This window comes from Zosterops lateralis (genome assembly GCF_965231275.1).
Source record: "Zosterops lateralis genome assembly, chromosome: Z".
Lineage (NCBI taxonomy): Eukaryota > Metazoa > Chordata > Aves > Passeriformes > Zosteropidae > Zosterops > Zosterops lateralis.
Window position 1 is genome coordinate 80,016,287 of NC_139800.1, and position 27,467 is coordinate 80,043,753.

A 27,467-nucleotide genomic window follows, 5' to 3' on the forward strand; every position below is an offset into this window, starting at 1 on the left:
ATAAATGCATGCCTTGAAATGGCTGCAGCCTGCATCCTATGGCTCTATTACTCAGCATGTGAAAACCACACAGCCACACTTCCATGCATGCTGTTATTAGGTTTGGAGTTGAATCTATCCAATAATCTCACTTTTCATTTATTTTCATTACAAGTTGCAGAACAGTCTGGCAGCCCCGTAAAAATACCTGAGCGATGATGTGCAGCCTGGAGGGGACTTTTTGTGAATTTGGTAAGGGACTGACTAAAGAATGCAGGAAGGAAAATTCTTTCTGCTTTGCCTTCAGAGTATGCAGTAGATTGCTCAGTTTTATAACACTGAGCTTTTACTTGGAAATACCCACTTTAGCTTGAAACCAGAAGCTCTGACAATGACAAATCCATCCACATCAGATATGATCTCTACGGGTAGAGTTGCAAGTTCCATTCCCATCTGCTGATAGAATTATCTCCATTGTGTCCCCACCCCTTATCTGTCCCTCACAGCAACATTTTAAGTGGCTGTTTTTCCCCTCAGAAAGCCACAACAGGGGATTATTTTAAGCTCCAATTGCAGAAGCAGTGCTGCCTTGTTTTCTTCTTCCCCCTCCAAGGCCAGATCTGCCCCTGTTAGACACTGGAGCACTGAAGCTGAAGGCAATCTGGTCACTGATACCTGTGGAAGAGCCTGCTTAAGTCTCTCTCTAGTGGCTTCCCCACATTTTGGTATGGCTTAGAGTCCTTTGGGAGATTACAGGTTCACACATACTCCACTAGGCTGATCTTAGATCAGCTTATTAACACTGTTTTCTTATCTTCATGAAATGCACATGGTGCTTTTATCCATTGCCACATAGTTTTATCTGCCATGGCTGAACTGCATTTGGAATGAGGAGCCAGAACACAGAACTGGTCGCTATCTACATTGCACCCAAGGCCAGGGTGGCGACAGGGAATGTCAGAATTGCAAAGCCTGGGCAGTGACTCAGTCTAGAAACAGATTTTACCTTTAAAGCTGTAGCTGTTATCTTACTCTGAAGTCTTAGTCCACTCTCTTCTGGCTTCAGAGAACATGTATTTGCTATGCTTTCACCTTAAAAAACCTTCTCCTTTCCAGGTATGTCTCTGTATGTGATATTAGATGGAATCTATTATCATCTGTGTAAAATAGAGTCACAGTTAGAGGTAGAAATGGTTAATGAATTGTCCACTGTGTGATACTGTTAATATACTTAATCTAATTCTACTTTAGCATCTTTAAAAAAAAAGAATTAAAAACATTTCAGTTTTTATTTTGATACTAAAAATAGCATGACTACTTTCTCACAAACTGGTGATGCTGGTCATGTGAAATTAAAATCCATGGACTGGTAAGGAAGCTAAAACACCACGCTAAAAACTCAGCTGTATCTGGACATGGCCACAAAGTGTCTGAATGACATAAACAGTGTTGTGCAGAATGGGTGTGTGACTTGGGAGAGTTGTACAGTATAAGATTTTCAAATCTGCTTTTAGACTGAATTTCTAAACAGTCAGCATCTCAGAAGGACACAAAACACAGTAATACTCTGCTCTGTGCAGAGCACAGCAATAGTAGATGTGCAACATCTTCTCTTGTATATTTTTTTTTAAATTCAGTTTTCTTTAGGTGCATTTCTTCATTTCCTGCAGATTCCTGTTAAAAGAACAAGGAAATAAATAATAGTACCTTTTGTATTTGTGCAAGAAGTGTGTGTGTGTGTATGTGAATATGATGGTCACCCTTAAAGGCTGGGTTATGCCAGTGTTTGGAGGTGGAAAGCTCCATTTATTGCAGAAAAGCTTTTTCTGTTTGTTAGAAATGAAGCAGAAGGGGGTTAGTTTGTCAACGGAAGAGAAAGTTTCACTTCACTTCTGAAGAAGTTCATTGTTTCCCTATGTGGAGCTTGGTTTTCTTTCAGCATCATAATCTTTACATTATTCTGCAAATGGAAGAGCCTCCAACAGAGTAAGTGATGAGCCCCTATGTGCATGCCCGGGGCAGAGCTGTACTTCTTTTTCTGACTTTGGAATTAATACAGTTGATATTTTCCTCAGCAGGAGGCAGTGTCTGCTGGCGCGGTTCTCTCTCACCCAAAAAAAGCGCAGGAGTGGGAGATATGGCAGGATTAATGAGGCTTTTTGCTAAGTGGAAAAAGCCTCTGAAGTTAACAACAGCTGCTGTGCTTCTTTTCCCTCTGTGTGCCCAGGCTGGCATCCATGGAGGAGGACACTGCGACCCCGGGAGCTGCAGTGCGGCACTGCGTGTATTTGACAAGCTGAGTCCGACACTCAGTGTGCAGAGTGTCAGTTTGTCAAATACCCCAAGTGAGGCACTGCTGAGCAACGCCACGCCGAGGGTCCAGCCCCTTTCCTCCTGCTCTCCAGGCTCGGCATCGCTCCAGAAACCCACCGAGGTACTCAACAGCCCATCCCATTGTTCCACAACACCTGACTGATCCTGCCCTGCCAGGTTTCCCTCCCGGTTTTGGAAGTGTCTGTCGAGGTGTCTCTCCCAACAGTAAATCAGAGCAGAAGGGGTGCTGCTGCAACTTCACTGCACTGAGGTGAAGACAGGGAATTGTGCCCTGGGTCCTTGCTCTTTGCATCCAAATACAATGCTGTTCTCTTACACAGCATTAACTAGCCAGCTGTAAATTAAGATCAGTTAACAAAGATCCCAACAACTATAATCACAACATCATGGGTAAAGGCAGCACTCTCCATAATAAATAATTTTTCCTTTGCACATGTAATAATCTTTTTTTATATGGAGTACAAACTAGTGAGGCTGCTCATTAACTTCCCTCTGGCCCATTAGCCTGTGAAAAATGCATGTTTGCTCAATCTGTTTTAAATTGGGCCATGGATTCCATTGCTCCTCCTGGGAGCTTTGCTGTTTGGAGAAGACTTTTTGTCGTTGGATGGTTATTCCTAGTCAGCACTTGCACCAAGGTTGTCTGTTCTGCTATTTAATTAGAGTAATTTCCTCTAAATCATCCTGCTTGAAGATTTAATGATTGATAAGTGTTTTCAGTAACTGACTTGTAACATTTCAGATATGTCAGGGTAGGGGAATGACAGGGGCAGCATCCAGCCCAGTTTGACAAATAAAACTCTCTGAAAGCCTTTGACATGGACAACTCAAAAGTAAAAACATCCCAAGACCCTACTGATTAGTTTTAGGACACTACCACCAGCAAATTTTGCAATATTTGAGAGTATTAATAAACTTGAATACTAAGATTTTGGGGTTTTTTTTGCAACTATTCCTTCATAAGTATTTTGAAGAAGTTGGAGTTTGTACAAAGCTGGGACCCACAGATGTATATCATTGCCTAAGCAAATTGTGTTCTGCTTTTTTTTTTTTTTTTTTTTTTTTTTTTTTTTTTTTTTTTTTTTTTTTTTTCCTTGTGCACTTCTGGACAAACACAGTCCACAAGTGGTCCAAAAATGGCCCTACTCCTTATGACTCACACTCCCATGGTCTCTCAAGCACCTCCTCATGACTCACAGACATCACCCTGATCTTTATCACTGAGGTTAGCTTCAAAAAACAGCAACATCTATGATTTCAGGCTTTGCTTTGTCCTCAGTGGATCCTCCATGAAGCACACAGCCATATTAGCCCCATGCCCAAGTCACTCAGACCTCGAGGTCTTAACAGACCCAACTTCCTTTGCACCACAGCTGGCCAAGTGTTTGTTTATGCCCTTCACTCTTGTTTTCTCATGCATTTCCAATTTTTGCTTTCAGTAGTTTGCCCTCTGTTTTTTAGATATCTCTTCCCCTTCAGCTGCTGGATCCTTCCAGATGACTGGGGTGAAGGAGAGAAAAGTAAACCCCTTCCTCTCTTACAAGAACAAGCATCAAATTACAGTGGATCAAGTTTCTCTGGGGCTTCATCTCCCACCTCCCTGCTCTTTGGTACGGTACAAACCCAGCAGGTGTAAAAGCCAACAGGTCCTCTCCATGGGACAGACACTGCAAGAGGAACTGTGAATTTCATGACACTGTGCTGGCCACTCGAGATAGTGTGTTTTTGGGAGGCAGTGTCCTTTCAGGGCAGAAGCTGAGCTTTTCCTTCCGTTCTGGAGCAGAGCTCAGCATATGAGCACTGGGTGAGTGACCAGTGCAAGGAAAGGAGTTTTCTGGTTTGATGGTGATGAAACACAGCAGAACCCTCTGTGGCTTTCAGAAGGAAAATGTTCCGTTGCCAACAAGTTTCACTAGAAACACAGAAAACATGCTAAAAATAAAATAAAGAAATAATCACACACTTGTTGCCCAGGGAAAAACACCTCAGCACTGGAGACAGGCTTCTTATGTTTTCACTGTTCTGCTACTTGTGACCAAAGTCCTTTTGTTGCCCTAACTAGAGGCAGTGACAACATGGAGTACATGGGGGCTGGTCCATCTGGAGCATCTGCTCCCCCTCTCTGAACTCCTATTGCCTTCTTCCTCTGTAGCTTCTCCCAGGCTTCATGTCTTCTAAGGAAAGTGTCCAGAACCTTGTCAGAGCAGATCAGTGCTTGGAGAAATCATGAGATGGAAAAACCGTGGTGTTACATAGTCAATGAGTGAATCTGGAGCTCAGAGCTACTAACAGCCAGGAAAACTTGCACAGAACACCAAGATAATGGAACAAGATAATTGAAAATTAATGAGGTTAATATTTGGTGCGGGGTGGGGTGGGGGGGGTGGTGTGTGAAAAGAGAGTGCCATGTCATGTGTTTTGGGCCTAGATCTGCTGAGGTAAGGATAGGGAAGCTGAGAAATTTTCAGTTCCCTTCCCATCCAGTACTGACCTTGCACCACATGCTACTGCCCTGTGTGGGCGTGGCTGCAGCTCCCCATTCCCTTCAACGCCTTTGCTCTGCACCACCCCTGGAACTGCTGATGCCAGCAGCTTCTGCAGCATGGGATCTTCAGGGCTGGCTGCCATGGGTCCCACAGGGACAGACTGGGTCCTATCTGCCTCCCTGGAGTGCAGCCTGACACCCAGCACAGCCCTCCCTGAATGACTGTCACTGTGTTTGTGAAGCCCTCACAATACACGCAGGAGATTTTTTTCTCTGATCTTGCCCACCTCATGTCCTGCAGAAAAAGCATCATTGCAATTCAGAGCTGTAAAGACAGAAGTGTGACTCTACACAGCACTCAGGCCACAAACAGCAATGTGACCCTGCTGTTAGGCTGCTGACCCAAGAAGGAACAATCCATGGCAGCAGAGATGAGCCTTGCGGGTGAAGTCAGGGCCAGGCAGGAGAGCGTGTGTGATGTGAGCTGCTTCCCCATGCTTTCCTTGCTGCACCTACTGATTTTAAAAAAGCCAGTAACCCTTAAAAATTTGAGTTGCTAAAGCCAGGAGGCATTCCTCCTCCCTGCCAAGGCTGGAGGACAAAGGGATGCTGGCTGGATGCATAGATAAGAGAGGACAGAGCTGCACTGCAGTACAGGCAAGATGCAAACAATTAACAATGACAAGGCAAATCAGGCTGCTGTGTGACTGTAGGGAATGCACTGCATCTCAGGGCAGGAACTGCATCCGCGTTGCACAATGGGTCAGCATTAGTAATCGCACAGATTGACTTACGTTCCACAGAATAAATTGGTGTCAGTCTTTTGTATTCAGAGAAGTTCCTTACTCAATCATTATCCAAATGCCTCAAGTTTCTCCCTATTTTTATCATGCCTCTGGCCCCCAAAATGTAAAAATTAAATGCCAGCATTTCCTTCAACATAATTTCTGGTTTTCCAGGAGAAAACCAGTGGGTGACAGGTCAGAGACTCATTCCCTCTCTCTCCGAGCACTGAGCTCCAGTCTGATAGCAAAAATTACATTCCTGGGACATCAACCTCCCCTTCTGGTCGCTTTACCATGCTGTAACAAAAAAAGAAAAGACTCAAGGACAGGCAGGATGTACAACCAGTATTTGCTGAGCTGCAAAAGCCAGAGGATCCCCATTTCCAGCACAATCCTGGTTCCTTGCAGCCTGGGATGTCTTAACAGGAACACACATTGGAGAGTACCCCTTGCTGGTGTTACTGACTGGCAGCATTGCACCAACTATTTCTGAATTTACAGGCTAAAGAATTTCATGTTCTCATGCCTTCAGATCCCCTTTTCCTCCCTCTGTCCTTCAGGTTGCTCAGTAGCAACTTGTTCTATAGAAGTGGGTAGACAAACAATTGGCTGGGGGTTTTTGCTCCTGCAGGCAGAGCCTGGTCTGCCAAGGACCAAAAGGTTATGCCGCTCCTCTGGGTTAAAGCAAGCAGTGAGAGCAAAACAGAGGGACAACAGGAGGAACAGTTTCCTTCTGTTAAGTTCACTATTCAGTATCTGCAACCCTGCATGGCTGCTTATGTGGAAAAGCTGGTGCAGGTTACTAAATTCCTTCTGTTTCACATTGTGATTCCATTGCAGTCACAAGGTTCTCATACTCAGGATTTTTCCTGTCTTTCACGGAGGTCTTTTCAGTGTTAGAGCACATTTCCTCTTCTTGGCACTTATCAGGGACTTCCACCTCAGTGTGCAGCAGGGCGACACCTGCAGTGCTGCGGCTGGGACAAGAGAGACATGAGTGAGAGGGATGACTGAAGCAGATGGCACTTCACTTACATCTCAGTCAGAGACAAGATCTACCACATAATCTATGGAAAACAGCAAAATTTGTATTATTCTAGTGAGGGCCTGGGGGGTCTCTGAAACACACTAGAAAGTGACGTTAAAAGAATCACACAAAGAGAAGGACTGGTTAATACTGGTACTATAAACTCTCACGACATTATTATGTTATACTTTAAAGTTACCAGCAGATAGTCTAGTCTTTGGAAAGTAAATATCAGGAATAATTGGGGAAAATTGCTACAGATGGCTATGGTGTGTCTCTGACTAGGAAAGCAGTATGAAGGTGTTGAAGACTGAGATGAGGACAGGGCAGAAGATGTGTTTGTATAATCATATGCTAATTGGAACTCTGCAAAGTAATACTTGGCCAAGCACTAAGACATGTTTCTTACAGAGAAAGGCAAGTGTAGAGGAAACTTAAAGGAAGAGCTGAGAATTTCTGTCCTTTGCTTTGCTAAATAATGGTTCTCTCCCACAGAGAACAGGTTTCCCATGGCATGTGACAGGCAGAGCAAAGCACCCAGAGTGTCCTTCTGATTTTCTACCATATTAAAGAACAGTCTGGCTATCTCGTGTGTCCACATGTTAAGTCCTCGTGTTGCTAACTAAATTGCCAAGGTGTTCAGATCCTCCTCCTGTAAGGCAGAAAAATCTTTGCTTTTCACTGAGCAAGAAGGCTTTTTAAGAGCAGATACCAGTACTGTGCCCTGAGTCTTAATGTTCCAAGTAGAAAATTGCACTCACAAAGCAACTTCATAGAGAGATGCTGGAAAAAAAAAAAAAAAAAGAATCTAAGATACGCATCGACTTCTTTGATGTGTCACAGAACAAAACCCAGCTTCCAGGTGTTTCCACATTTAGGGAAAAAGTCCTCTCCCTGGAAGGGGTCAGCCGGGGATGGGAGTGACGGGGATGGGAGTGGCAGGGATGGGAGTGGTGGGGATGGGAGCGATGGGGATGGGAGCGATGGGGATGGGACTGTCCCCCCCGCCCGCCCGCCCATCACCTCGGACCGAGCCCTCCACCGCCCGCACACCCGCCCCGTCCCCTCCTCCCTGGGCTGTCCCCACCGCCCGCCACCGGCTGGGTTTGTCGGTGCTCACCCTCCTTCCTCCTCCGGCGGCACCACCAGCCCAGCCCCAGCGCCAGCAGCGCTCCCAGCGCGGCGCCGCCCAGCGCGGCCGCCGGCCCGTACAGCAGCGGGGACAGAGCCACCCGCGGGGAACCTGCGGGGGGACAGCGCTGTCACTGCGGCCGGGGGACACGGGCGCCGGCCCCGCCGCACAGCCGGGAGCCGGCAGTCCCCCGCTGCTTTGGACGGCCTTTAAATCCCAAACGAGAAGGCGCCGAGCCCACGTGGGGTTCAGCCGCTTCCCGGCAGTCACAGAATGTTTGTGTTTAGTTTGGTTTAGTTAGGAAGGGATCTTAAAGCCCGTCTCGTTCCACGCCCTGCCATGGGCAGGGACGCCTTCCACCAACCAGGTTGCTCCAAGCCCCATCTAACCTGGCCTTGGACATTTCCAGGGATGGGGCGTCCCTGCGTGGAAACAAACCGAAAACTTCAGGCTGCAAACGCCCTCGACCAACAGGCGTGTGGGCGGGAGTCAGGAGCGCAGCTCCTGCCTGGATAATGCCTGGTGTTTGGCATGCCGGGGTTTGTTCCCTGCAGCCGTGTCTGCCATAAAGCACGGCAGCCGGATGTGGAGCTGGTCTGGGATGATGTTTGCTACTCTGCCCTTGCCAGTGCAAATCTGGTGTTGTCCAGCATGAGACTCCACTCACCTGTGTCTGTGAAAGGCCCCACTGGAGCAGTATCCATCCTGGAGACACGTGTTGTTGCGACTGGATCTGTCAGTGGAAAATGGTGGATGCATTGCAGCTCCACTGGGAGCTGCCCTGACCATCGGGAAAATGGGGTTTCTCTGCTAGCCTAGACTCACCTGTTATCCTGTGTGTGTCTGGCCAGCAGGTCTGGGGCAGTATTTGGCACTCATGTCCCCTCCCTGACCATCACCCCACAGGCACCTGGCAGACCTGGCTGATATGATGCATCATGCCTGGCTACAGCATGCCACCCTGCCCTTGCCAGTACAAATCTGGTGTTGTCCAGCATGAGACTCCACTCACCTGTGTCTGTGAAAGGCCCCACTGGAGCAGTATCCATCCTGGAGACACGTGTTGTTGCGACTGGATCTGTCAGTGGAAAATGGTGGATGCATTGCAGCTCCACTGGGAGCTGCCCTGACCATCGGGAAAATGGGGTTTCTCTGCTAGCCTAGACTCACCTGTTATCCTGTGTGTGTCTGGCCAGCAGGTCTGGGGCAGTATTTGGCACTCATGTCCCCTCCCTGACCATCACCCCACAGGCACCTGGCAGACCTGGCTGATATGATGCATCATGCCTGGCTACAGCATGCCACCCTGCCCTTGCCAGTACAAATCTGGTGTTGTCCAGCATGAGACTCCACTCACCTGTGTCTGTGAAAGGCCCCACTGGAGCAGTATCCATCCTGGAGACACGTGTTGTTGCGACTGGATCTGTCAGTGGAAAATGGTGGATGCATTGCAGCTCCACTGGGAGCTGCCCTGACCATCGGGAAAATGGGGTTTCTCTGCTAGCCTAGACTCACCTGTTATCTTGTGTGTGTCTTGCCAGCAGGTCTGGGGCAGCATTTGGCACTCATGTCCCCTCCCTGACCATCGCCCCACAGGTTCCTGGCAGACTTGGCTGATATGATGCCTGATATCATGCCTGGCTACAGCATGGCTTGGGAACGCTTTAGCTTTGTCCTGCTGGCACTTCCCTAGATTTCCAGAGGACACCTGCACTCCCTCTCTCCTGTGGTGACTCCCTGGTTGACCAGGGGGGGTTGCCATCAGCTGCACCACAAACTCCCTGAGGTGGGGAGGCATGTGCCAGGTCTCTTGCCCCAGGTGACCTCCCTCTGAAGCTTTGCAGCCTCAACAGTTTTGGACCCAGAGGGACACAGACAACATTTTCTTGTCCCCTCCCATCATCAAGCACATTCTCAAGTGGGGAGGGTGCCAGCCTCTGACTTTCCTCTCTGGGTAGCAATCAAGACAATTCATATTCAGCATAAGTGACTGATCTGGCTATGGAATAGCAAACTCCCTGCCTCGGTCTCCTTCTGCCAACAGAGATGAATAACCCTGGCCTGGGCACTCACCTGTCACTGTGTGCTCCATGTCACCGCTGTCACCCTGACCTGTGGTTGAGTGGTGTCCCCCCATGGTTCCCACAGTGCTCTGCAATGCCACTGTTGTTGTGGGCAGATCTGCAGGGTCTGCAGAGGGGGAGGGAGAGGCTTACACAGGGCTTGGAGCACCATGGTGATGCTGCTGTGATAGAGAATTTCCCCCAGGTGGGATAGGAGCAGGAGGAAGCAGCCCAGCTGACAGAGGGGGATGCTGTGCCAGCAGCCTTAGCCAACACCTGCAGCACTGAGCCCTGTTCCCCTGCTGTTCCCTCCAATGTGGGACTGCTGGGAAAAGCACCCCAGGGCTTCAGGCAAGGCTTCATGCCTGGGAGCTCAGCAGGCTCTGCCTCTTTCACAGGCCAGTTCCTGTGTGGTGCCTGTGCTTGGCTCTGCCATCAGGGGCTTCACAGCTCTGCTGGTGGAGTAACCAGGCAAGGAGAGCTGCAAGTTCTCCTCCAATAAGGCACCCACCATGGAATGGTTTAGACTGGAAAAGGCCTCTGAGGCCATTGAGTCTGAGCTGTCACACACTGTCCTGCAGAGCCTGGAGGTGTCAGAGGCTGGTGTGTGTGAAGTGCAATGTGTCTCCCTGAGACACGCAGCTGGTGGTGGGGAGCAAAGGTCAGTTTGGTTTGTTCTGCCACTGAATTACCACTGACTTGTTCCTTGTTCTGAAAATGAAGCCCTGACTCCTTGTCTAAACTTGCTGAATTGAAGTGGGCAGCATTACAGGGGCAGGGAGAACTTGAGCAAACCCACAGAGGAATAAAGACATAAATGTTTGAAGTAGAAATGCTCTTTTGCATGAGGAAAGAGCAGTTCCTCAAAGAGGAGGAAATTGAATACAGGAAATAAAGAAGGACAGAGGCTGGAGCCATCAGGGAGGGATGTGTCAGAGTGCTGAAGGCATTTGTCATTTCCCTCTTTCTGGGAATTAGGGTGCTGTTGGTTTTCCCTGCAGAGGGATGTTGTCCCGGCAGCCGTGGCTGCGGCACTCACCTGTCACCGTGAGCTGCACGACATCGCTGCGCTGCACGGCCCCGGCCCCTGCCCTGTTCTCTGCCTCGCAGAAATACGTCCCGCTGTCCGAGGGCCGCAGGCTGGACCACACCAGCTCAGCCCCGTTCCTCACGAACATGGCTCTGCCCTCCGGGGAGCTCCGGAACCAGCGGTAGATGATGGGAGGGGACCCATTGGCCTCGCAGGTGAGGCTGGTTCTGGCCCCAGCCGGGACCACCAGCCCCAGCTCACCGGCTCTGATGATGGGCTTGGTGGCTGCCACTGCAAGAAAAAGCAGAGGGGCTCAGGTCATGGAGCCCTGGCTGTGGACAGACCCCCTGCCACTGCGGTTCTCTGTTGCTCTTGGTGCCTTCCCAGGAGGAAGCAGCTCTGCTCTCACATCACCTCCCTGCACAGGATGAGTTCAGGTGACCTGTATGTTAATGCAGTTTACAACAGCTGTTGTCACCATTGCTGCCGCCCTTTCACAAAGTCCTGCTCTCTCGGTTGGGTGGCCACCTTGCAGACAGATTTTTTTTTTTTTTTTTGTAGCACATACTGAGGATGCTCAGGAAGGTCAGAAAGCAGACTTGCCTCACACAACACCCAGCTTCTACAAGAACCACAGAGATATTGGCTGCGTGCACAGAACCAGACCTGGATATTATCTCAAACATCATGAGTTTAACTGGCCCATCAATAGGTCCAGCTTGGGCTGCACACTAACTGGCCCCCTTTCCCAGCTCATTCCTACACCTCCATGTGTTGAGAAGGTTACTCAACACAGCAAGGGGAGCAGATGTTTCAACCTCCAGTCTAGATGGGCCAGACAGTGTGGTGTGAAAACAAAGCTGATCCTCCTACCTTCTTTTGGTTTAATGTGGCTGCACAAGAGTAGGGCTTTATTGCTGGATTTACCTTTGACAACTTTGAGTGTAGTGGTCACCTCTCTCGTTATAAGGCTGTTATCTGTAGATCTCCAGACAACTTGACAGGTGTAGTGTCCACTGTCAGGCATTTCAAGGTTCTCAATGAGGAGTGAGGCATCCCCTAGGCTGTTCTTTGGGACGCTGACACGGCCTCGGTATTTAGACAGCAAGACATGGTCACCGGTATCATCCCTCCGGAAGATGGTAGAGGTGCTGGAGTCCCGCTCCAGACTCCAGCTGAGCCTTTGCTGGGTGAAACCTTCTGACGGTGTATACCTACAAGGCACAGTGGTGGATCCCCTCCACATGCTCGTGACCTCGTGGACACCATACAGATCCAGGAGGGCTGCAGGGAACAGCAGTGGAAAGGAAGAAATCAGAATGCAGCAGAAGAGGGAAATGTCCTCCAGACAGATGGGACTCACTGGGCACTAGATGCCAGCATGAAGCCAGGTCTCAGATGTGCTGTAGAGCACAGCACTAAGCCAGCCCACATCATAAAGCATGGGGAAGTGAACAGCTGCCTTGACCTCATGTCTATTTTTATTGTGTCTCTCTCTGGGCACTTGCCAATTCTTAATTCTTTCTCGGTACAGAGAGGTTCCTTGTGGACAGGAGCATTTAGGGAAATTCCCTGCAGTACTAGACCTGGAATAGGAATGGTGGACCAAAATCTGTTCTTTAGCTTTAGCCTTGGAAAACTTCAGACCTGACCCAGATCAGCACCCTGCCAAGCGTTCAGGTGGGCACAGGAGAAGACTGGACAGATTTTCTCTGTACATTCTCTCAATTTCTTCAGCTGTCTGTTCATGGATCCCACATCTCCTCTGGGAAGTGCCTCTTGTAAGTAGCAAATCACCTGAATTTCATTTGACTTGGCTTATCTCTCCCCACACTCCTTATTTTTCTCCCCATTTCCCTCCCTGGAAAGACACTGGTTATATTCAGCAGCTTTAACCCACAAGAAGTTGATTGAGAGACAGATCCCAGTAATTTGCAAATCTGGGATTTTAAGAAGAAATGGGGAATGTATTTCAACCCAATTTTCTAAATGTCAGGGGCAATCCTGTGCTTTTGTGCACAACTTGTAAGAACACTTTTCTCCTATTTTCCAAAGCTATCCTCTGCTGTTGCTAGTGTCATACATGCCCTGAGAAAGGGCGTATTCAGTCAGGAGCATAGGAACTGAAGCCAAGGTTCCAGTCCCAGCTTTCCTGATACAACCAGGGAGTCACTGGGTAGGAGAGACCAAGAGGAATCAAATGTGCCGGCACTTGGTCTCCCAGCTCTTCTACCCAGGGACATGCTAACAGAACAATGAGGATGAGTTATTAAATTTAGAATGCATATTCCAGCTTCACCAAGACTGTTTTGAGAGCTGGACACCACAGCAGGTCCTTGCCAAGGGTCCCAAAATCTGTATTCTGCTCTTGTTTTGGGGCAGGGAAACTGACTTGCCCCATACTGCCCCATTTGCTGCACTCTTGAAAGCACCTCGTTGCATCTGATGCCAAAGGAGACTCTCATGAATTCTCAGGCTCTGAGGTTAATGCAATAAGACTTTCTAATTTACTTGTCAATTAAAAAAAACCCCAAACCAAAAAGCTATAATTTAAAAGATTTTCCCTACAGTCTTAGTACTCTGATTTTTTTCATATACATTGAAGCATTTACTCACCATTGCAGCTGATGAAATTCATCACAAACACCACTATCCGCCCAACTTCTCCCATTCTCCCAGAAGTGTAGGTCTGTCCTCCTTTCCCCAAGAGACTTCCACCCTCCTGGGACCAGATTGCAAGTGAAGAACACTTCCCTTTATTCTGTTCTTTGTCATCTAGGATCCTCTTTCTGAAACATCACGAGTCCATTTCACTGCTGAGTTAGGTGAAGGGTTAAGGAGGGAGAAGGGCTGTATAGATCTTTCCAGGCCCATTCCCTTGTCCCCATCCATTTCTCTTGATGCAGCCCAGGACCCAGCTGCCTTTCTGAGCTGCAAGTGCCCATAGCCAGGTGATGTTGAGCATCCCAGACTCTCTCAGCTCACATTTCTGCTGCAATAGTCCAGTTCATGGGCAAAAGTCATGCTCTGAAAGCACACACTGTGTTTGCCAAAGAAGTGACTTCTGACTGGCAGCCAAGGGACATTCTGAGTGTGCTCTGTAGGGCATTTTTAAAAGTAGTTCCAAGAATGATCTAGATGTGATATACAGAATTGATCTGTGCTTACTAATTATTATGAGGAGAAAGACTTATGGAAAGATAAGAAACGTGTAAAAACAAATCTGCTGACCTAGTGAGTTCTGTTATTGGCATTTAATAGTCAACAGTGCAGGTTTTTGGGATTTATTCAATATCCATGCCTTAGCACGTGGTTCTAACAGCTACACCAGGAAAACAGTATCTTTGAGCAGGAGGCAGATGTGTGTGAGGGATGGAGAGCTGTTTTCTACTGGAGCTGAGAGAGAAAGGTAAATGGGATGGTTTTGCCACAGCCTTGTCCCATCACAACAAACAGCTGTCTTCTTGGGCTGCAACACTCACCTTGCAGCTGAAACCATCTCTGGAAGTGCTGCTCCATGTCAGTGACAGCTTATTCCCTCTCTGCTGGGGTAATAATCTCCAGAGAGCTGGAGATTATTTTCATTTTCCAAGAGTCAATAAGCTAATGAGAACTGTGTGGATCTCATTCTAGTCCCAGGTAGAGGCATGCCCACTCGTGGGGTCCCTGTGGACTGTGGCTGCTAGTTCCACCCTGCTGATTACTGTGGGGGATCTTGTCTGGAGCAAAAAGCTAAATGTTGTGCTGCAAGACCTGATGTAACAAATTCATCCAGGGCTCCAGGCTGAGAGCCACCACCAGCTGCCATCCTTCTGAGGAAGAGGGTGGGGGCAGCTGCACCCATTCTTGCAAAGCATGTCTATGTGAGACATCAAAGCTTGATTTTTGCTGACTTTTCTTCTTCTTGACGTCTTTGCTGCAGCTGCCAGTGGGGTAGCAGTGCACATGGCCTGTATCCATCTGCCCATGCTGCCCCTGAGAAGATTTTAAAAATGTTTGAGTCTTGCCTGCAATCAAGCAAACAAACAAAAAAGCACTTGTTAAAGTTGCTAGTTGTGTCACTCAAAGAGGGAAATGTGTCCACTTTCATAGAGATGATTAAGACCCAGCCATTTCCACACCTTGTTCTATGACTGGCAGTAGAGCCTTGTCCCAGACAAATAGTCTCCTGCACAAGACAGTTTAAGAGAAGTTGGGTTTTGGGGAACATGCCCTGGAAGAAGCTGAAAACCCAAGCTAAAACTGCTGATACAATTATTTTTTGAACCGGACATGCAAGACTTCCTGAAGCTTTAATTATACAGGAATAAAAAAAAAGGACTATTTTACTTAAGCAGACATGGATAACTGTAGCTCCCCAAATAGGATATACATCTTTCTCTCCCTGGATACAGACATAGCTCCCTGAGTCACAGAGCCAGCCCATTTCTTCCTTACTTAAAGGACTCCTTGTAGTTTTGAATCTGAACACAAGAAGAAAAAGCCTTCAACATCTCAGACATCTTAGCTAGTACCTGGTTTATTAAAAAGCAGTATTTTATTCCAGTGTCTCTGCTCTGGGTTGAACTTGCTGCTCTCTCCCACACAATGCTGCAAGGGGAGGCACTCTACAGCTTGTCCCCCCAGGTACTCACCTTCCTCCCACAGAGAGGACAGGACACTCTTTCAAGTCTCATTTCTTCAAGTACCACAGCTCAGAAACTCTTTGTTCTGCCATTTCTGCTACTCATCTCGGGCTAACTACAGGTGACACAGTAAAAAGTCCCCATGTCCCCAAACCTGAGCACAGATGGTCACTCAGACCCTGTTCATAGGCACCAGCTCTGCTGAGTCTGCATCTTACATTCATTTTTTGACAAAGTTTGCCAGTGGCCAGAGCAGTTTGCTACCATTTTCCTGGTGATAAGTAAGATCCTTTAGGGATTGAGGAGATGAAATTCAGTACCCAACTATGAGCAAATCACCAAAAAGTAGACAACTGAAGAAGAAAGGTCTCAAAGTACTTTTTTTCAACCATATGCACTCAAAAAAGAAGCAATTTTTATTTGAGACTTTCTTGTTGGGTCCAGCCATACCTAACTCACAGATTTGACTCAACAGAGTGTATTTTACTAAGTACTTTTTCGATTTCCTTCAGAAGCTGATTGTGTGATCTCCCCAAACCATTCATACCACAGTTCAGATAATCATATAGTCAATCATCAAAACATAACCTTGTTCCACTTAAAGAAACAGAAAATAGTGTAAATTTGCATTTCCCCTTAAAGCTTGTGTGACATGATGTACAAGTGCTCTCTCAGAAAAAATTCACTTCCCTTCCCAGGAATTCCCAGGTCAACGACATTAGTTCTGGGTTGCTATTAGCTTGGCCAAATCCTTGTAAATAGCTCCTGATTCCAAGAAAGTGACCCATATGTATGATATCTTCTGAGTTTTTGTTTTTTTCCTGGTGCTGCAGGTGGGCTGCAGACCCCCAGCCGTCAACCCCCCAACAGTACAGATGTCCCTTTATACCTGCAGTTACCACAGGCACCAGCTGCTGGTGTTCTCTGGAGCCTCAGCACTATCTGATGCTGGCTTTTTTCAGGCCACCCAGCTTTTCCTCCCAGTGTTCTGCAGAGGCTGGCTTGAGCTCTGGGTTTGGTAAACAAAATTGCAGGTCTGGGATGATCTGCTATGACTTTGGCTCATCCTCTGGCCTGCCACGCACAGGGTGCACAGCAGCTGCCCCTCTGCCCAGGTACAGCCCAGAGCAAGACAGGACCTGGACCTTGTCCAGCTGTCCCACAGTGAATGCAGACACAAAACACATGGAGACCGTAATTCATTTATTTATTTCAGTTCCATGAGCTTGCCTTACAACAGCCCTAGTGCTGGCTGTCCAGCTAGGATAACACTACTGTTTAACCACATTGGTAGGGCTGCACTGCCTGTGGCTTTGCAGTGCAGCTGGAATTGGGTGATTTTGGGGCAAGCTGTGGGATTCCTGGCAGGCATTACCTATGGAGTTTCAGCAGTGGGAGCTCAGACCGCTCTGCCCCTCAGTGGGACGCTCTTTGTCTCCTCATCTCTGCCTTCCCTCAGTGCTCCACTCTCCCCTGGCTGGAGCTCTGGCCACATCATGACCCCTCAGATGAAGAGCAGTGCAGGTCCTTTCAGGTAGCCAAAGCTATATTCCCCCTTCAGTGGCCACAGCAGCCAGGCTGAGCTCAAATGGATGGCCTGTGCTCCGGCAGTTGCCACATTTCCTTCCCACTTCCTCTGACCTCACCCATGCAGAAACATACACACACACCTATTTTCTCCACATCTGCAATAAGCTGCATGGACATGTTGGCAGATTTCTCCATGACAGGACCAGCAGCTGCCATGTATTCCTTTTTAATTCAGAAAGCAAGATGTCTTAGCCCTTGATTTTAAGTATGTTCTTAACAAAGAGATATAACTTGTAGCATTACAGAAAAAGTGTAGAGTCACTGACAAGTGCCTGAAAAGTGTGCCCCATAGTTTGTGCATTCTGATGAACTTTTAAATCATTAATTCCTCTAATTTCCCATTAGACCTCTTGCTCTCAGCCCCAGGTGAGCAGCACTGTGTTCCACATTTATTTCTGCGTTGCATAGAAAGAAGTACTTTTCCTTGCTCTTTGAAAGTGCTACCAGACAATTATCACTAATTTCTGCATCCTTTTCAGAGAAACTGTAAACAAATAGCCCCTTCATCTTTTCACCTCTGACCCCCATGGGCACACTTTGCTCATTTGTTTCTTCTATTCTTTCTTCTAAGAGACTGTTTGTACAGATGTGGTTTTGTACAAATAATAATTATCTTTACAATCTTTCTCAGTAACTTTCCTTGCTCTGCTAAACCCAAGATGGGGCAAACATAAGGTAGAAACAGTCCATGGGCTTTACAGTACCACAATCCTGTTTTTTGACTGGAATAACTTTCCATTAGCACCTCACACTCCCTTTGAATTCTGGTGAGTTTTGAACTGATGCTCAGAGACCTGCAGATGCAGAGCTGTCCTGAGTGTGAGCAGCACAGCTGGGGGCCCATTAGTCCTGTGCCTGTTACTAATGTCTTGGTCATCCCTTGGGTCACTTTGTTTTACACCTGTCTGCATGGCTTTTAATGGGACACAGGATTGCCCTGCTCATTATAAAAAGGTTCTTCCATAACTCTGCATGATAGATTTACTCAGGGCACTAGAAATTATTCATAACTTAACCTTCAGGCCTTTTAAGCTGAGAGGAAAGCACTTCTTGAGTATCTAGTGAGGGGCTGTGAGTGGCATGCTGGCATTCTGAAATGAGCCAGTCGTGCAGAAATGCACACACCAAAATATATGAGGCATATGTAAGCAATCCTACCCCAAACTTCTGGAAAAGTATATAATTTATTTCAAATATCCATCATGAATTTAAAGAGAGAACAGAGAATGTGCGCTCAGAAAGGATGTGACTGGTTGCAGTATCAGAAGCACCCAGAGCTGTGGCCAGTGTGTGTGAACCTCACTGCAGTGCTGTGACAGGTGATCAAGGGCAGCACAAGGGCTGCATGGGACATTCCTGCTTCTTTTGCACTGCTTCTCCTAGAGTAGCAGGTTCCTGAGTTTCTCTTGGCTTTAATCTGCCTTTCAGGGTTTCTATAAGAGCTCTCTTATATTAAATCTGTGCAGAATCAGGTGGGCAGGAGAAGAACCATCGATCCCCAAGCCAGCTGCATCCTTGCCCTGCTCACCCACAGGGATGGAGATGCTGAGTAGCCCTCAGTGCTGGCTCTCCTCCCACCACACAAAGGCTGGAAATACTGGTCCTTTTGGCCATATAAAGCAGTAAGTTCAGTACAGTGCTCCTTGCCTGGGACCTGCATGCTGCAGCATTCAAAGGGCTTTCTTGGGTAGAGATGGTGAGAGAGAATCAAGGAAAACAGAGTCAGAAGTTCTACACAGCAGTCTGTAACTGAAGGTCCTGGTGAGGCATTTTCACTGCAGGGATTGTGAAGGGACAGCAACCACTGCTTGTCCAACCTAATTGTCAGGGGCAAAAGGGAAAGAAGTATTTATTTTGTCTCGGTGAAGGCACTCCTCAGGACTGGCATCTGCAGAGCATTGTTGGTTCTCAGGAAGTGTCCCCCACTTCATACTCAGATTCCTGGGGGTTTGCAGCACAGTTGGACACATTCTTATTTACTTCTTCAGAGGTTTTGTTTTCCCCGAGCTCCATCACATATTGGTTTTCAGTGGAAGAGATGGGTTCCTCATAGTGACCTGTGCTTGAAGAAGCTGCTGCTCTTAAGTTATGGCTGAAATCAAAAAGCAAGAAGAGTAGCAACCAGAATAAACAAAGCATCTCCCAACCATCAGGAGTTTGACCAGTATTGTGGTCTGATTAAAACCCATGTAAACTAGACTAATCCGTGAGCCACTGGACTATGGCAATATTCTGAAGGAGAGAATTTTGTCCTTTGCTTCCTGGTGGCAGAAAAACCTTGGGCTCAATTCCAAGCATTGCTTCCAACCCTGAGAAAGTTTCCAGGGAGAGACAGCAGAGGGTGTGCTAGCAATGAAAGGATTACCACCATTTCTTGCTCTGGTACAGTCAGATAATTGCTGAAGAGAAATACATACTTAGAAAAATGAATATTTATAAAAAATATTGAAGGAAGGGTAAATTGAGAACTGGAAACATCCCACATCCACCATCTGGCTTATGGTATCTAATATTTTTTAAAGGAGGATAGATCCTCTAAGGAGAAATATTATCACAGCATTTGTTCCATTGCTCAGGGTTCAACAGTTACTTAAACTGCTGCCTTACACACTGCTGGGGAAACCTAGCACTGGGATGCTGGCACATCCCACTGTAATACTCAAGTCAGGAACACTTTATACCTAGAGAAGTGGTTCTCCTCGTATGTTTTGACCAGATTATCAGGCTTTTCATTAAAACTTCCACAGGTTACAAGTAGATCAGGATGTGAAACCTGAGTTTAGAAACAGCTATAACTTCCTGACACAGCTATGGTTAGAAGAAGCTAATTCAGTCAGGGATGTTTTGAGGAAAAATCAAGAGTATAGTCAGTGGTCTCTAGAAGGGAAGTTTCCTTTCCTTTGCATTTGGAAAAACACCGGGAATTTAGCCTTGGAAAAACACAGAGAATTTAGCCTTGGCAATCATCTTCAGTAGCCCTCCCTGGGTTTAGGAGTCAAGAGGCGGCTCTTGCTCACTTCTATGATTCTGATATTGCCATGAAAAAGATGTTTCTTCCCACATTCTGTGGAAATTCTGCTGTGGAAAGCCCATAAGTCCTCCTAGAATGTGCTCTTGAGCCTCTGTAACTGTGAACCTCTTCACTCAGGCTGCTTAAGGAGGTTTTCATCATGAGAGCTAATAGCAGTGCTTTTCCTTTCTGCTCTGATACAGCCCCCCAGGACTCATCAATGTGCCAGATAAAGGGTTATACTCACAATTTTACGTCATAGACTTGAGCTGGAAAAGAAAAAATTAGAATTTGTGTCAATAATATTCATTTACATTCTTAAAAAAAAGAACTTCTTTGTTTATCCTCTTGGTTTAAGAAGATGACCTCTGAAGACAGAACTAAAAAAAATCCTTGGATATCATGTCAGGTAGGTGATATCTCAGTTTCCCAAGATTCAGTCCAAGAAAACAAAGACAACCCAGCTATTACACAACTTGGTCAAAATAAACAGCCCAAAGTCAAAGATAAAGTTGAGGTTAGAAACCAGAAGTCCACAGCTTCCCTATTCACAAGAAGTTCAAAAGAAGTACAGTTTTGAAAGTGGTTATTCTGGATTCCTTAAAAAAACAAAAACAACCCAGATTAAAATAAGAAAAATGGCAAAAGAAATATCTAGAAATATCTAATTATTATTAATTGGTAGCATAGAGTCATAGGAAGATCATGAGAGAAACCAAGTCTGTGGGATCTCAAAGCCCAAGGCACACCCACGTGCTCTCTGTGCACAGCCGAGCACAGCTGGTGAGGAGGGGGCTCCAAGGACCATTTGGCCAAGGGGATTTCTGGTGGCAGTGCAGGAGAGACAGAGGCATTCAGTGAATTGATCCTGTGGCTAAAGACCAGAGAGGAAACAAGTTCATGTGGAATAGGGAGAATTGACAATGACCTCTTCCCTCTGGTTGCCAACTATGGGAACTACTGAGCAGCAACTGTTCCCAAGGCACTTCCCAGCAGCAGGACGGGATGAACCCTCTGCCAGAGACTTTAAGGACTTTAAGGAATGATAAGTGTGGCCAAGCAGGTGAGTCTGAACCCTGAGATGCCCGTGAGGAGCAGTGAGAAACAACCATGCCAAGTCTCTGTGGCAGAGCAAGCCACACACCTTGGGATGGGCTGCAGGGCAGGGACTGAGCTGCCCCGTGCAGGGATGGGAGGGTGCAGCTCAGGAGCACCAGGACCGCTGATGCCCCAACCCACAGCTGGTGCCTGGATGACCCTCCTGACTTCAAGGACTTCTCTCCTCTTTGGATCTCCCTCCATCTGTGTCAATGCAGACATGCCATCTACTGCCTGCATGATGCCAGAGCTGCAGCTGGTGGCTGCAAACACTGCTCCAGGCCCCAAAACTCAAAGGTAAAACCATGCTGGGCACGCAAAAAACATTCAGGTTTTCCAGAACATTCTACTCACTGTCTTTGGGCTTTCTAATGCACATGATGAGAGAGATGACAAGGAAAACCACAGCACCACACACCACAGCAATCAGGATGACCAGGTACAGGGACAAGCCAGTCCTCTGGAAACCTAAAGCAATAGAACAGCGGACTTTCAGACAGGGAGCCCTCCTGGGTGACAACAGCAGCAGGTACATGACATTTACCATGTCCCCAAGGACAGCAACAGCCAGCCCTGCCTGAGCACATGGGGCTGTGTCCCTGCAAAGCTATGTCCACATGGACACTGGTCCTGTGGCTCTGAGTGGGTGTTGTGTGACCCAGCACTGTGTACACCTCACCAAGGGACCACAGCTGTACAGACAATGTCCATCTCATGCTGAAGTGACTAGAGATGTGAGCTCAGCAGGATAATTGCACTGCATATCATGAAAAGAAGCTTTCTATTCAAGGGTGCTGCTCAGTTGTGTCTGGAAAGTGTCTAAACCTGTCATAATGCTACAAAGCTGAAGGATGTGTAGATCTGCTCGAGACACACATTGAGGCTTTTCTCCTGTTTCAGCTTTGACAGTTCAAAATAAAGATAAAAATGGATTGACTGCTCAGGGACACAGCAACAACTCTGTGTGCTCCCTATGTAATTTTTTTTTCTTCCCTAAAAACTTCCAGAGCCTTTTAAAGAGTCACCAGGAATTATCTGGGTCCTTTGAGAACTGCTGTTAACACAATTTGCAACTAGAAAGGCAGAATACTAATTTTGAGGCTGAAGTTCCTGACTACAGAGCATTTGGTTTGGGTCCTTAATCTTCTTCTCAGCTTGGTTTTGCTCTTACTTACCATGTATTGTTTCATTCTTCCCTGGATATCCCACACCACTCTCAGGAGTTGTTGCTGTTATGGGCAGATCTGCAAAACAAACACGAGTAAAGTCTGAGAGTGGATTTCCAGCCCTCATTTTATCCCCAGGATATCTGGGATTAGACCTGTAGGGTCAGAAGATAATGCCTCCATTCCTTTTACAAGGCAGTGAAAATAGGCAAACTGCAGAAATGGGCACCATGAATACACTGTACTATAGAGGGTGTGAATGTAGTACCATGTAGTCACTGGATGAACACTATATATAGTATATATACACACACTAGATACCTGTGTGTATTTGTATGTCTGTACACACACACCTGCAGGAGTGGTGGGGCCCCGTGGAGTCCAGGAGATTCCTGAGGTACCTCCAGACACCAGCTCTGTTTGAGATTTTTCTGCAAGAACAATCAGCACCTGTCAACATCTTCCCTCATCTTGCAGTGACTGACACCAGCTTCTACAATCCCTGTGTGATTGCTGGGGCACCATAAATCAAATTAAACATAAGCCAACCATAGAAAGCTTACACAAGCAGACCTGCTCTAGTCTAGGCCTAAATTCCCACATCCCACAAAAACAAACAGGAAATCACAAGCCCTCCCTCAAAACTGCTGTCCATGGTCAAGTACATGTTTCCAGTTGGGTCAGGGGAAGCTTTTGCATCCCTTGTGTCTGCCACTGGAGACACCAGTCTGCCTCCCCTCAGCAGCTTCCATTCAGGACAAGCAAAAAATCCATTTTGAAAAGAAACAAACCCAGAACATCCCATTCCCATATGCTCTGCAACTTAGGAAATGGCATTTTCAGCAGTCCTAAGGTATGTACAGTCTCTCCTACAAAGACAACCTATTAGCCCCCTGTGAATTGGAGACCGAGGGAAGGAAGGTCTATTTCCAGAAACATCTGAGTTGAAAACAAAGGCAAATGGGCTGAAGGTGAATACTATCAAGACTCTGTTCCCCAGAAATAAACCACTGCCAAGAGCTGGTCTCACCCTGTTCCAACACCCCATCCTTGCCATCAGCTGTCACCCTGACCTGTGGTTGAGTGGTGTCCCCCCATGGTTCCCACAGTCCTCCGCAAGGCCACTGTTGTTGTGGGCAGATCTGCAAGGTGAGGGGGAGGGAGAGAGAGGCTTACACAGGGCTTGAAGCACCATGGTGATGCTGCTGTGATAGAGAATTCCCCCCAGGTGGGATAGGAGCAGGAGGAAGCAGCCCAGCTGACAGGAGGGGGATGCTGTGCCAGCAGCCTTAGCCAACACCTGCAGCACTGAGCCCTGTTCCCCTGCTGTTCCCTCCAATGTGGGACTGCTGGGAAAAGCACCCCAGGGCTTCAGGCAAGGCTTCATGCCTGGGAGCTCAGCAGGCTCTGCCTCTTTCACAGGCCAGTTCCTGTGTGGTGCCTGTGCTTGGCTCTGCCATCAGGGGCTTCACAGCTCTGCTGGTGGAGTAACCAGGCAAGGAGAGCTGCAAGTTCTCCTCCAATAAGGCACCCACCATGGAATGGTTTAGACTGGAAAAGGCCTCTGAGGCCATTGAGTCTGAGCTGTCACACACTGTCCTGCAGAGCCTGGAGGTGTCAGAGGCTGGTGTGTGTGAAGTACAATGTGTCTCCCTGAGACACGCAGCTGGTGGTGGGGAGCAAAGGTCAGTTTGGTTTGTTCTGCCACTGAATTACCACTGACTTGTTCCTTGTTCTGAAAATGAAGCCCTGACTCCTTGTCTAAACTTGCTGAATTGAAGTGGGCAGCATTACAGGGGCAGGGAGAACTTGAGCAAACCCACAGAGGAATAAAGACATAAATGTTTGAAGTAGAAATGCTCTTTTGCATGAGGAAAGAGCAGTTCCTCAAAGAGGAGGAAATTGAATACAGGAAATAAAGAAGGACAGAGGCTGGAGCCATCAGGGAGGGATGTGTCAGAGTGCTGAAGGCATTTGTCATTTCCCTCTTTCTGGGAATTAGGGTGCTGTTGGTTTTCCCTGCAGAGGGATGTTGTCCCGGCAGCCGTGGCTGCGGCACTCACCTGTCACCGTGAGCTGCACGGCATCGCTGCGCTGCACGGCCCCGGCCCCTGCCCTGTTCTCTGCCTCGCAGAAATACGTCCCGCTGTCCGAGGGCCGCAGGCTGGACCACACCAGCTCAGCCCCGCTGGTCAGGAACCCGGTTCTGCCCTCCGGGGAGCTCCGGAACCAGCGGTAGTTGATGGGAGGGGACCCGTTGGCCTCGCAGGTGAGGCTGGTTCTGGCCCCAGCCGGGACCACCAGCCCCAGCTCTCCGGCTCTGATGATGGGCTTGGTGGCTGCCACTGCAAGACAAAGGAGAGGGGCCCAGGTCAAGGAGTCCTGGCTGTGGTGGGGACAGTCCCTGTGCAATTCTCACTCTTGTTGTCAGTGCCTCCCCAAGAGGAAGCAGCTCAGCTTTTGCATCACTTTCCTGCACCAGGATGAGCTCAGCTGTGCCACACATGGTGTCCTGCAGTGTCTGTGCCTCTATAAACCCCCCACACTGGGCAGAGCGAGGGCAAGCACATGCTGGTGAAATTTAGTGAAAGAACAGCCATGCACTATCCCTGAGATGATGCATTCCCCATTTCTGCATGCCCTGGGGAAACACTGAGTCGTTGGCTACAGAAAGAGCCAGAGATGAACGGGGACTTGAGGAGCCACAGGTCCTCCTCGAGCCACAGGTCCTCCTCGAGCCGCAAGTGCTGTGTCCTGGGCAGAATTTCTCTCTGATTTATTTGCTGCTTCTTGCTGGAGGCTGACACTGATCAGCAAAATGCTTCTCCATAGAAACATGCAGTCACTCCCTACCTGCTCTATCTAATTCCTAAAAGCCTTCCTGAGCCAAGCCTTTCCCTCCTGACCCAAGCCTTTCCCGCTTGGATTTACCTTTAACAACCTCCAGTTTGGTGGTGATCTCCTTTGCTATCAGGCTGTTGTTGCTGTCTCTCCAGGTGACCTGACAGGTGTAGGTTCCTCTGTCAGAGATCTCCAGGTCCAGGATGAGGAGGGACACATTTCCTGGGGCATCCTTTGGGACGCTGACTCTGTCCCTGTACTCAGACAGGAGAACGTGGTCACCGGAGCCGTCCCTCCGAAAGATGGTGCCTGAGCCCTTGTCACGTACCACAGCCCAGGAGAGGGTTTGCTGCTCAAGGTCCTCCACAGGCACATAGGCACAAGGCAGAGTGATGGAGTCCTTCCAGACACCTTTGACCTCACTGGGGCCACTCAGGTCCAGGAAAGCTGCAGGAAAAAGGGATGATGACAATGAAGCCACAGAGCAGCCAGGGTGAAGGCACTGCCCAGGGGGTGAAGCCATGGCTAAGAGAAGCCACCAGATGAGAAACACAAGCAGTCAGGGGGGAGTGTGAGGATTGGACTGCTCAAGGGTGGGTTAACCAAAAATCAGTGCGGCATGAGGCAGACAGGTGGGAGGTGGCTGATGGCCAGGGGCACCAGCTCCTGCCATGTGTGCAGCCTGGCTCTCCTGCTCTGCCTGCTGCTTTCCTGCCACCTCCAGCACTGAAGAGCACAGGGTCAGAGCTACTGGGTAGCTTAGGCCTGAGGGAAGGAGTTGGTTCTAAAATCCAACTTGCAGCACCCTGGTCTCAATCAGTGTCTGTTCTGACATCACCCTTGAGGCTTCTGAGGAACAGCAAAGACTTCCCTCCTCACTGCCCGTTTGTTTTTTTCTGAAACACACCAATCTCTCATCCTAAGCCAAACGGGAGAAACTTAAACCACTGGGTAAAGAAACCAAAAACTCTTTTTCCTGTAAAGAGGACCGCTTCCTTTGTCCCAATATGTTTTTCTCACTCTGAGGGCTGACTGTAAACTCTCCCCAAAACAGAGCTCCCCCTGCCAAGCACACGCAGACACCAGAGGGCAGGGACCCGTGCCCAGCCCAGACTCACCGCTGCAGTGGAGAAGGGAACTCACGAGCACGGCTGCTCGCAGCACCATTCCCATCCTTCCTGGGGGAACAGCTGCTCCCTCTCCAGCCAGACTGACCCGCGTTCCCCAAGCTGGGTTAAATCAGGAACACTTCTCTGTCTGGGCTCACTCTGTCACTGAGTGCCAAGGTCAACGGCTGGTGTATTTTCCTTCCTCTTTATCAGAAAACAAGTGTCTCAGTGATCACTGTCAGAGGCGTGGGCAGAGCGGAAACCCCGAGGAAGGGTGCAAAGAGGAAAGTAAAAAAACCCCAAAAAACTTCCACACTATTTTGTATTTTCTGCTGAGTATGTTTTCCTCCCCTTCTCTTTTTAAATTTTTTACCTTTATTTCTTTTGATTCCTAGGCAACCATTTCTTCCTCTTTCCCCATTTGTGTTGCTTGCTAACAAATAAGCTTTAACACACAGATACACACACACACGGGTCTGAGAAAGAACTCATAAGGAGCTGAACCATCTAGGTCCTCAAAATTCACTTTCTCACCATCTTCTGTGACATCCACCACTATGCTTTAGGTTCATGAAACCCCTTCAATCTTTACATTACTAGTGCAAGACAGACAATTGTTGCAGGCCTCTTCCAACTCAAATTCTATATCACTCTGCCACATTTAAGAGGGGAAAAATTCAGGTATACAAATCTAAAGCCAAAAATTTCCCAAGAGCTGCAGACATCCAAGCCACCAATCCCACTGCATCTCATAGCAGGATTCTCCCTTCTCACAGAGCAATTTAGCTACTTGGTTTAATTGGTAAATTGCTTTCAATTACAAGCCCTAATTGGACCCATACATCCCTCCAGTGCCTTCAGACTACTTGGGAAACAGGTGAACATGGAGATTCCCAGAGAGAAAAAGAGGAACTTGTCAAAATAGAAATCTTTGAGACCATGACATCATGGTTTCTTAACTGTAATTATATATTACTATTAATTAAATGTCATAGTTAATCTCTATAATTCAGTATTTGAGCACTATCCTTGTCTAAGGGAAGTATCTTTTTTCTACTGAAATATTCCTTTCAGGGGAATTTACTGCCTTTTGATGTTTTCTACAGCTCTCAATTTTTCTTCTGCTCCAGTCAAGGAATCTCTTCTTCTTCATTGCACTCAGCTGAACTGAAATGGACCTTTGCTCTTGTTAC

General features: G+C 47.8%; 2 protein-coding genes and 1 long non-coding RNA gene across 3 annotated transcripts; all 3 read right to left on the reverse strand.

The window, feature by feature from the left end:
- Positions 1 to 5,568: 5,568 nt before the first annotated feature.
- LOC310922696 lies at positions 5,569 to 7,772 on the reverse strand. The gene is made up of 3 exons (XR_014592473.1): positions 7,731 to 7,772; positions 7,372 to 7,393; positions 5,569 to 6,560 (listed from the first exon to the last, which is right to left on the reverse strand). It is a non-coding gene; the product is annotated as an uncharacterized lncRNA (long non-coding RNA).
- A 459-nt stretch (positions 7,773 to 8,231) lies between these two features.
- Positions 8,232 to 13,566, reverse strand: LOC310922572 (V-set and immunoglobulin domain-containing protein 4-like; the record flags this gene model as incomplete). Its single annotated transcript, XM_083883202.1, has 6 exons — positions 13,452 to 13,566; positions 11,763 to 12,119; positions 10,845 to 11,126; positions 9,816 to 9,932; positions 9,100 to 9,165; positions 8,232 to 8,302 (listed from the first exon to the last, which is right to left on the reverse strand). The coding sequence occupies exons 1-6, from the start codon at positions 13,504 to 13,506 to the stop codon at positions 8,232 to 8,234; spliced, it is 948 nt and encodes a 315-aa protein (XP_083739328.1). The 5' UTR covers positions 13,507 to 13,566.
- A 4,711-nt stretch (positions 13,567 to 18,277) lies between these two features.
- LOC310922892 (V-set and immunoglobulin domain-containing protein 4-like) lies at positions 18,278 to 26,438 on the reverse strand. The gene is made up of 9 exons (XM_083883825.1): positions 26,284 to 26,438; positions 25,256 to 25,612; positions 24,388 to 24,669; positions 23,398 to 23,466; positions 22,678 to 22,755; positions 22,334 to 22,387; positions 21,513 to 21,626; positions 20,308 to 20,329; positions 18,278 to 19,142 (listed from the first exon to the last, which is right to left on the reverse strand). Exons 1-9 carry the CDS (start codon positions 26,336 to 26,338, stop codon positions 18,959 to 18,961), a joined length of 1,215 nt encoding a protein of 404 aa, XP_083739951.1. The 5' UTR covers positions 26,339 to 26,438; the 3' UTR covers positions 18,278 to 18,958.
- Positions 26,439 to 27,467: the final 1,029 nt, after the last annotated feature.

Coding starts and splice junctions, on each gene's coding strand:
- LOC310922892 (XM_083883825.1), bottom strand. CDS start 26,338: ATGGGAATGGTGCTGCGAGCAGCCGTGCTCGTGAGTTCCCTTCTCCAC. Junction 22,756..23,397: donor GGGACACCACTCAACCACAG/GTCAGGGTGACA, acceptor TTGTTCTTGCAG/AAAAATCTCAAACAGAGCTG. Junction 22,388..22,677: donor GGGCCCCACCACTCCTGCAG/GTGTGTGTGTAC, acceptor TGCCCATAACAG/CAACAACTCCTGAGAGTGGT.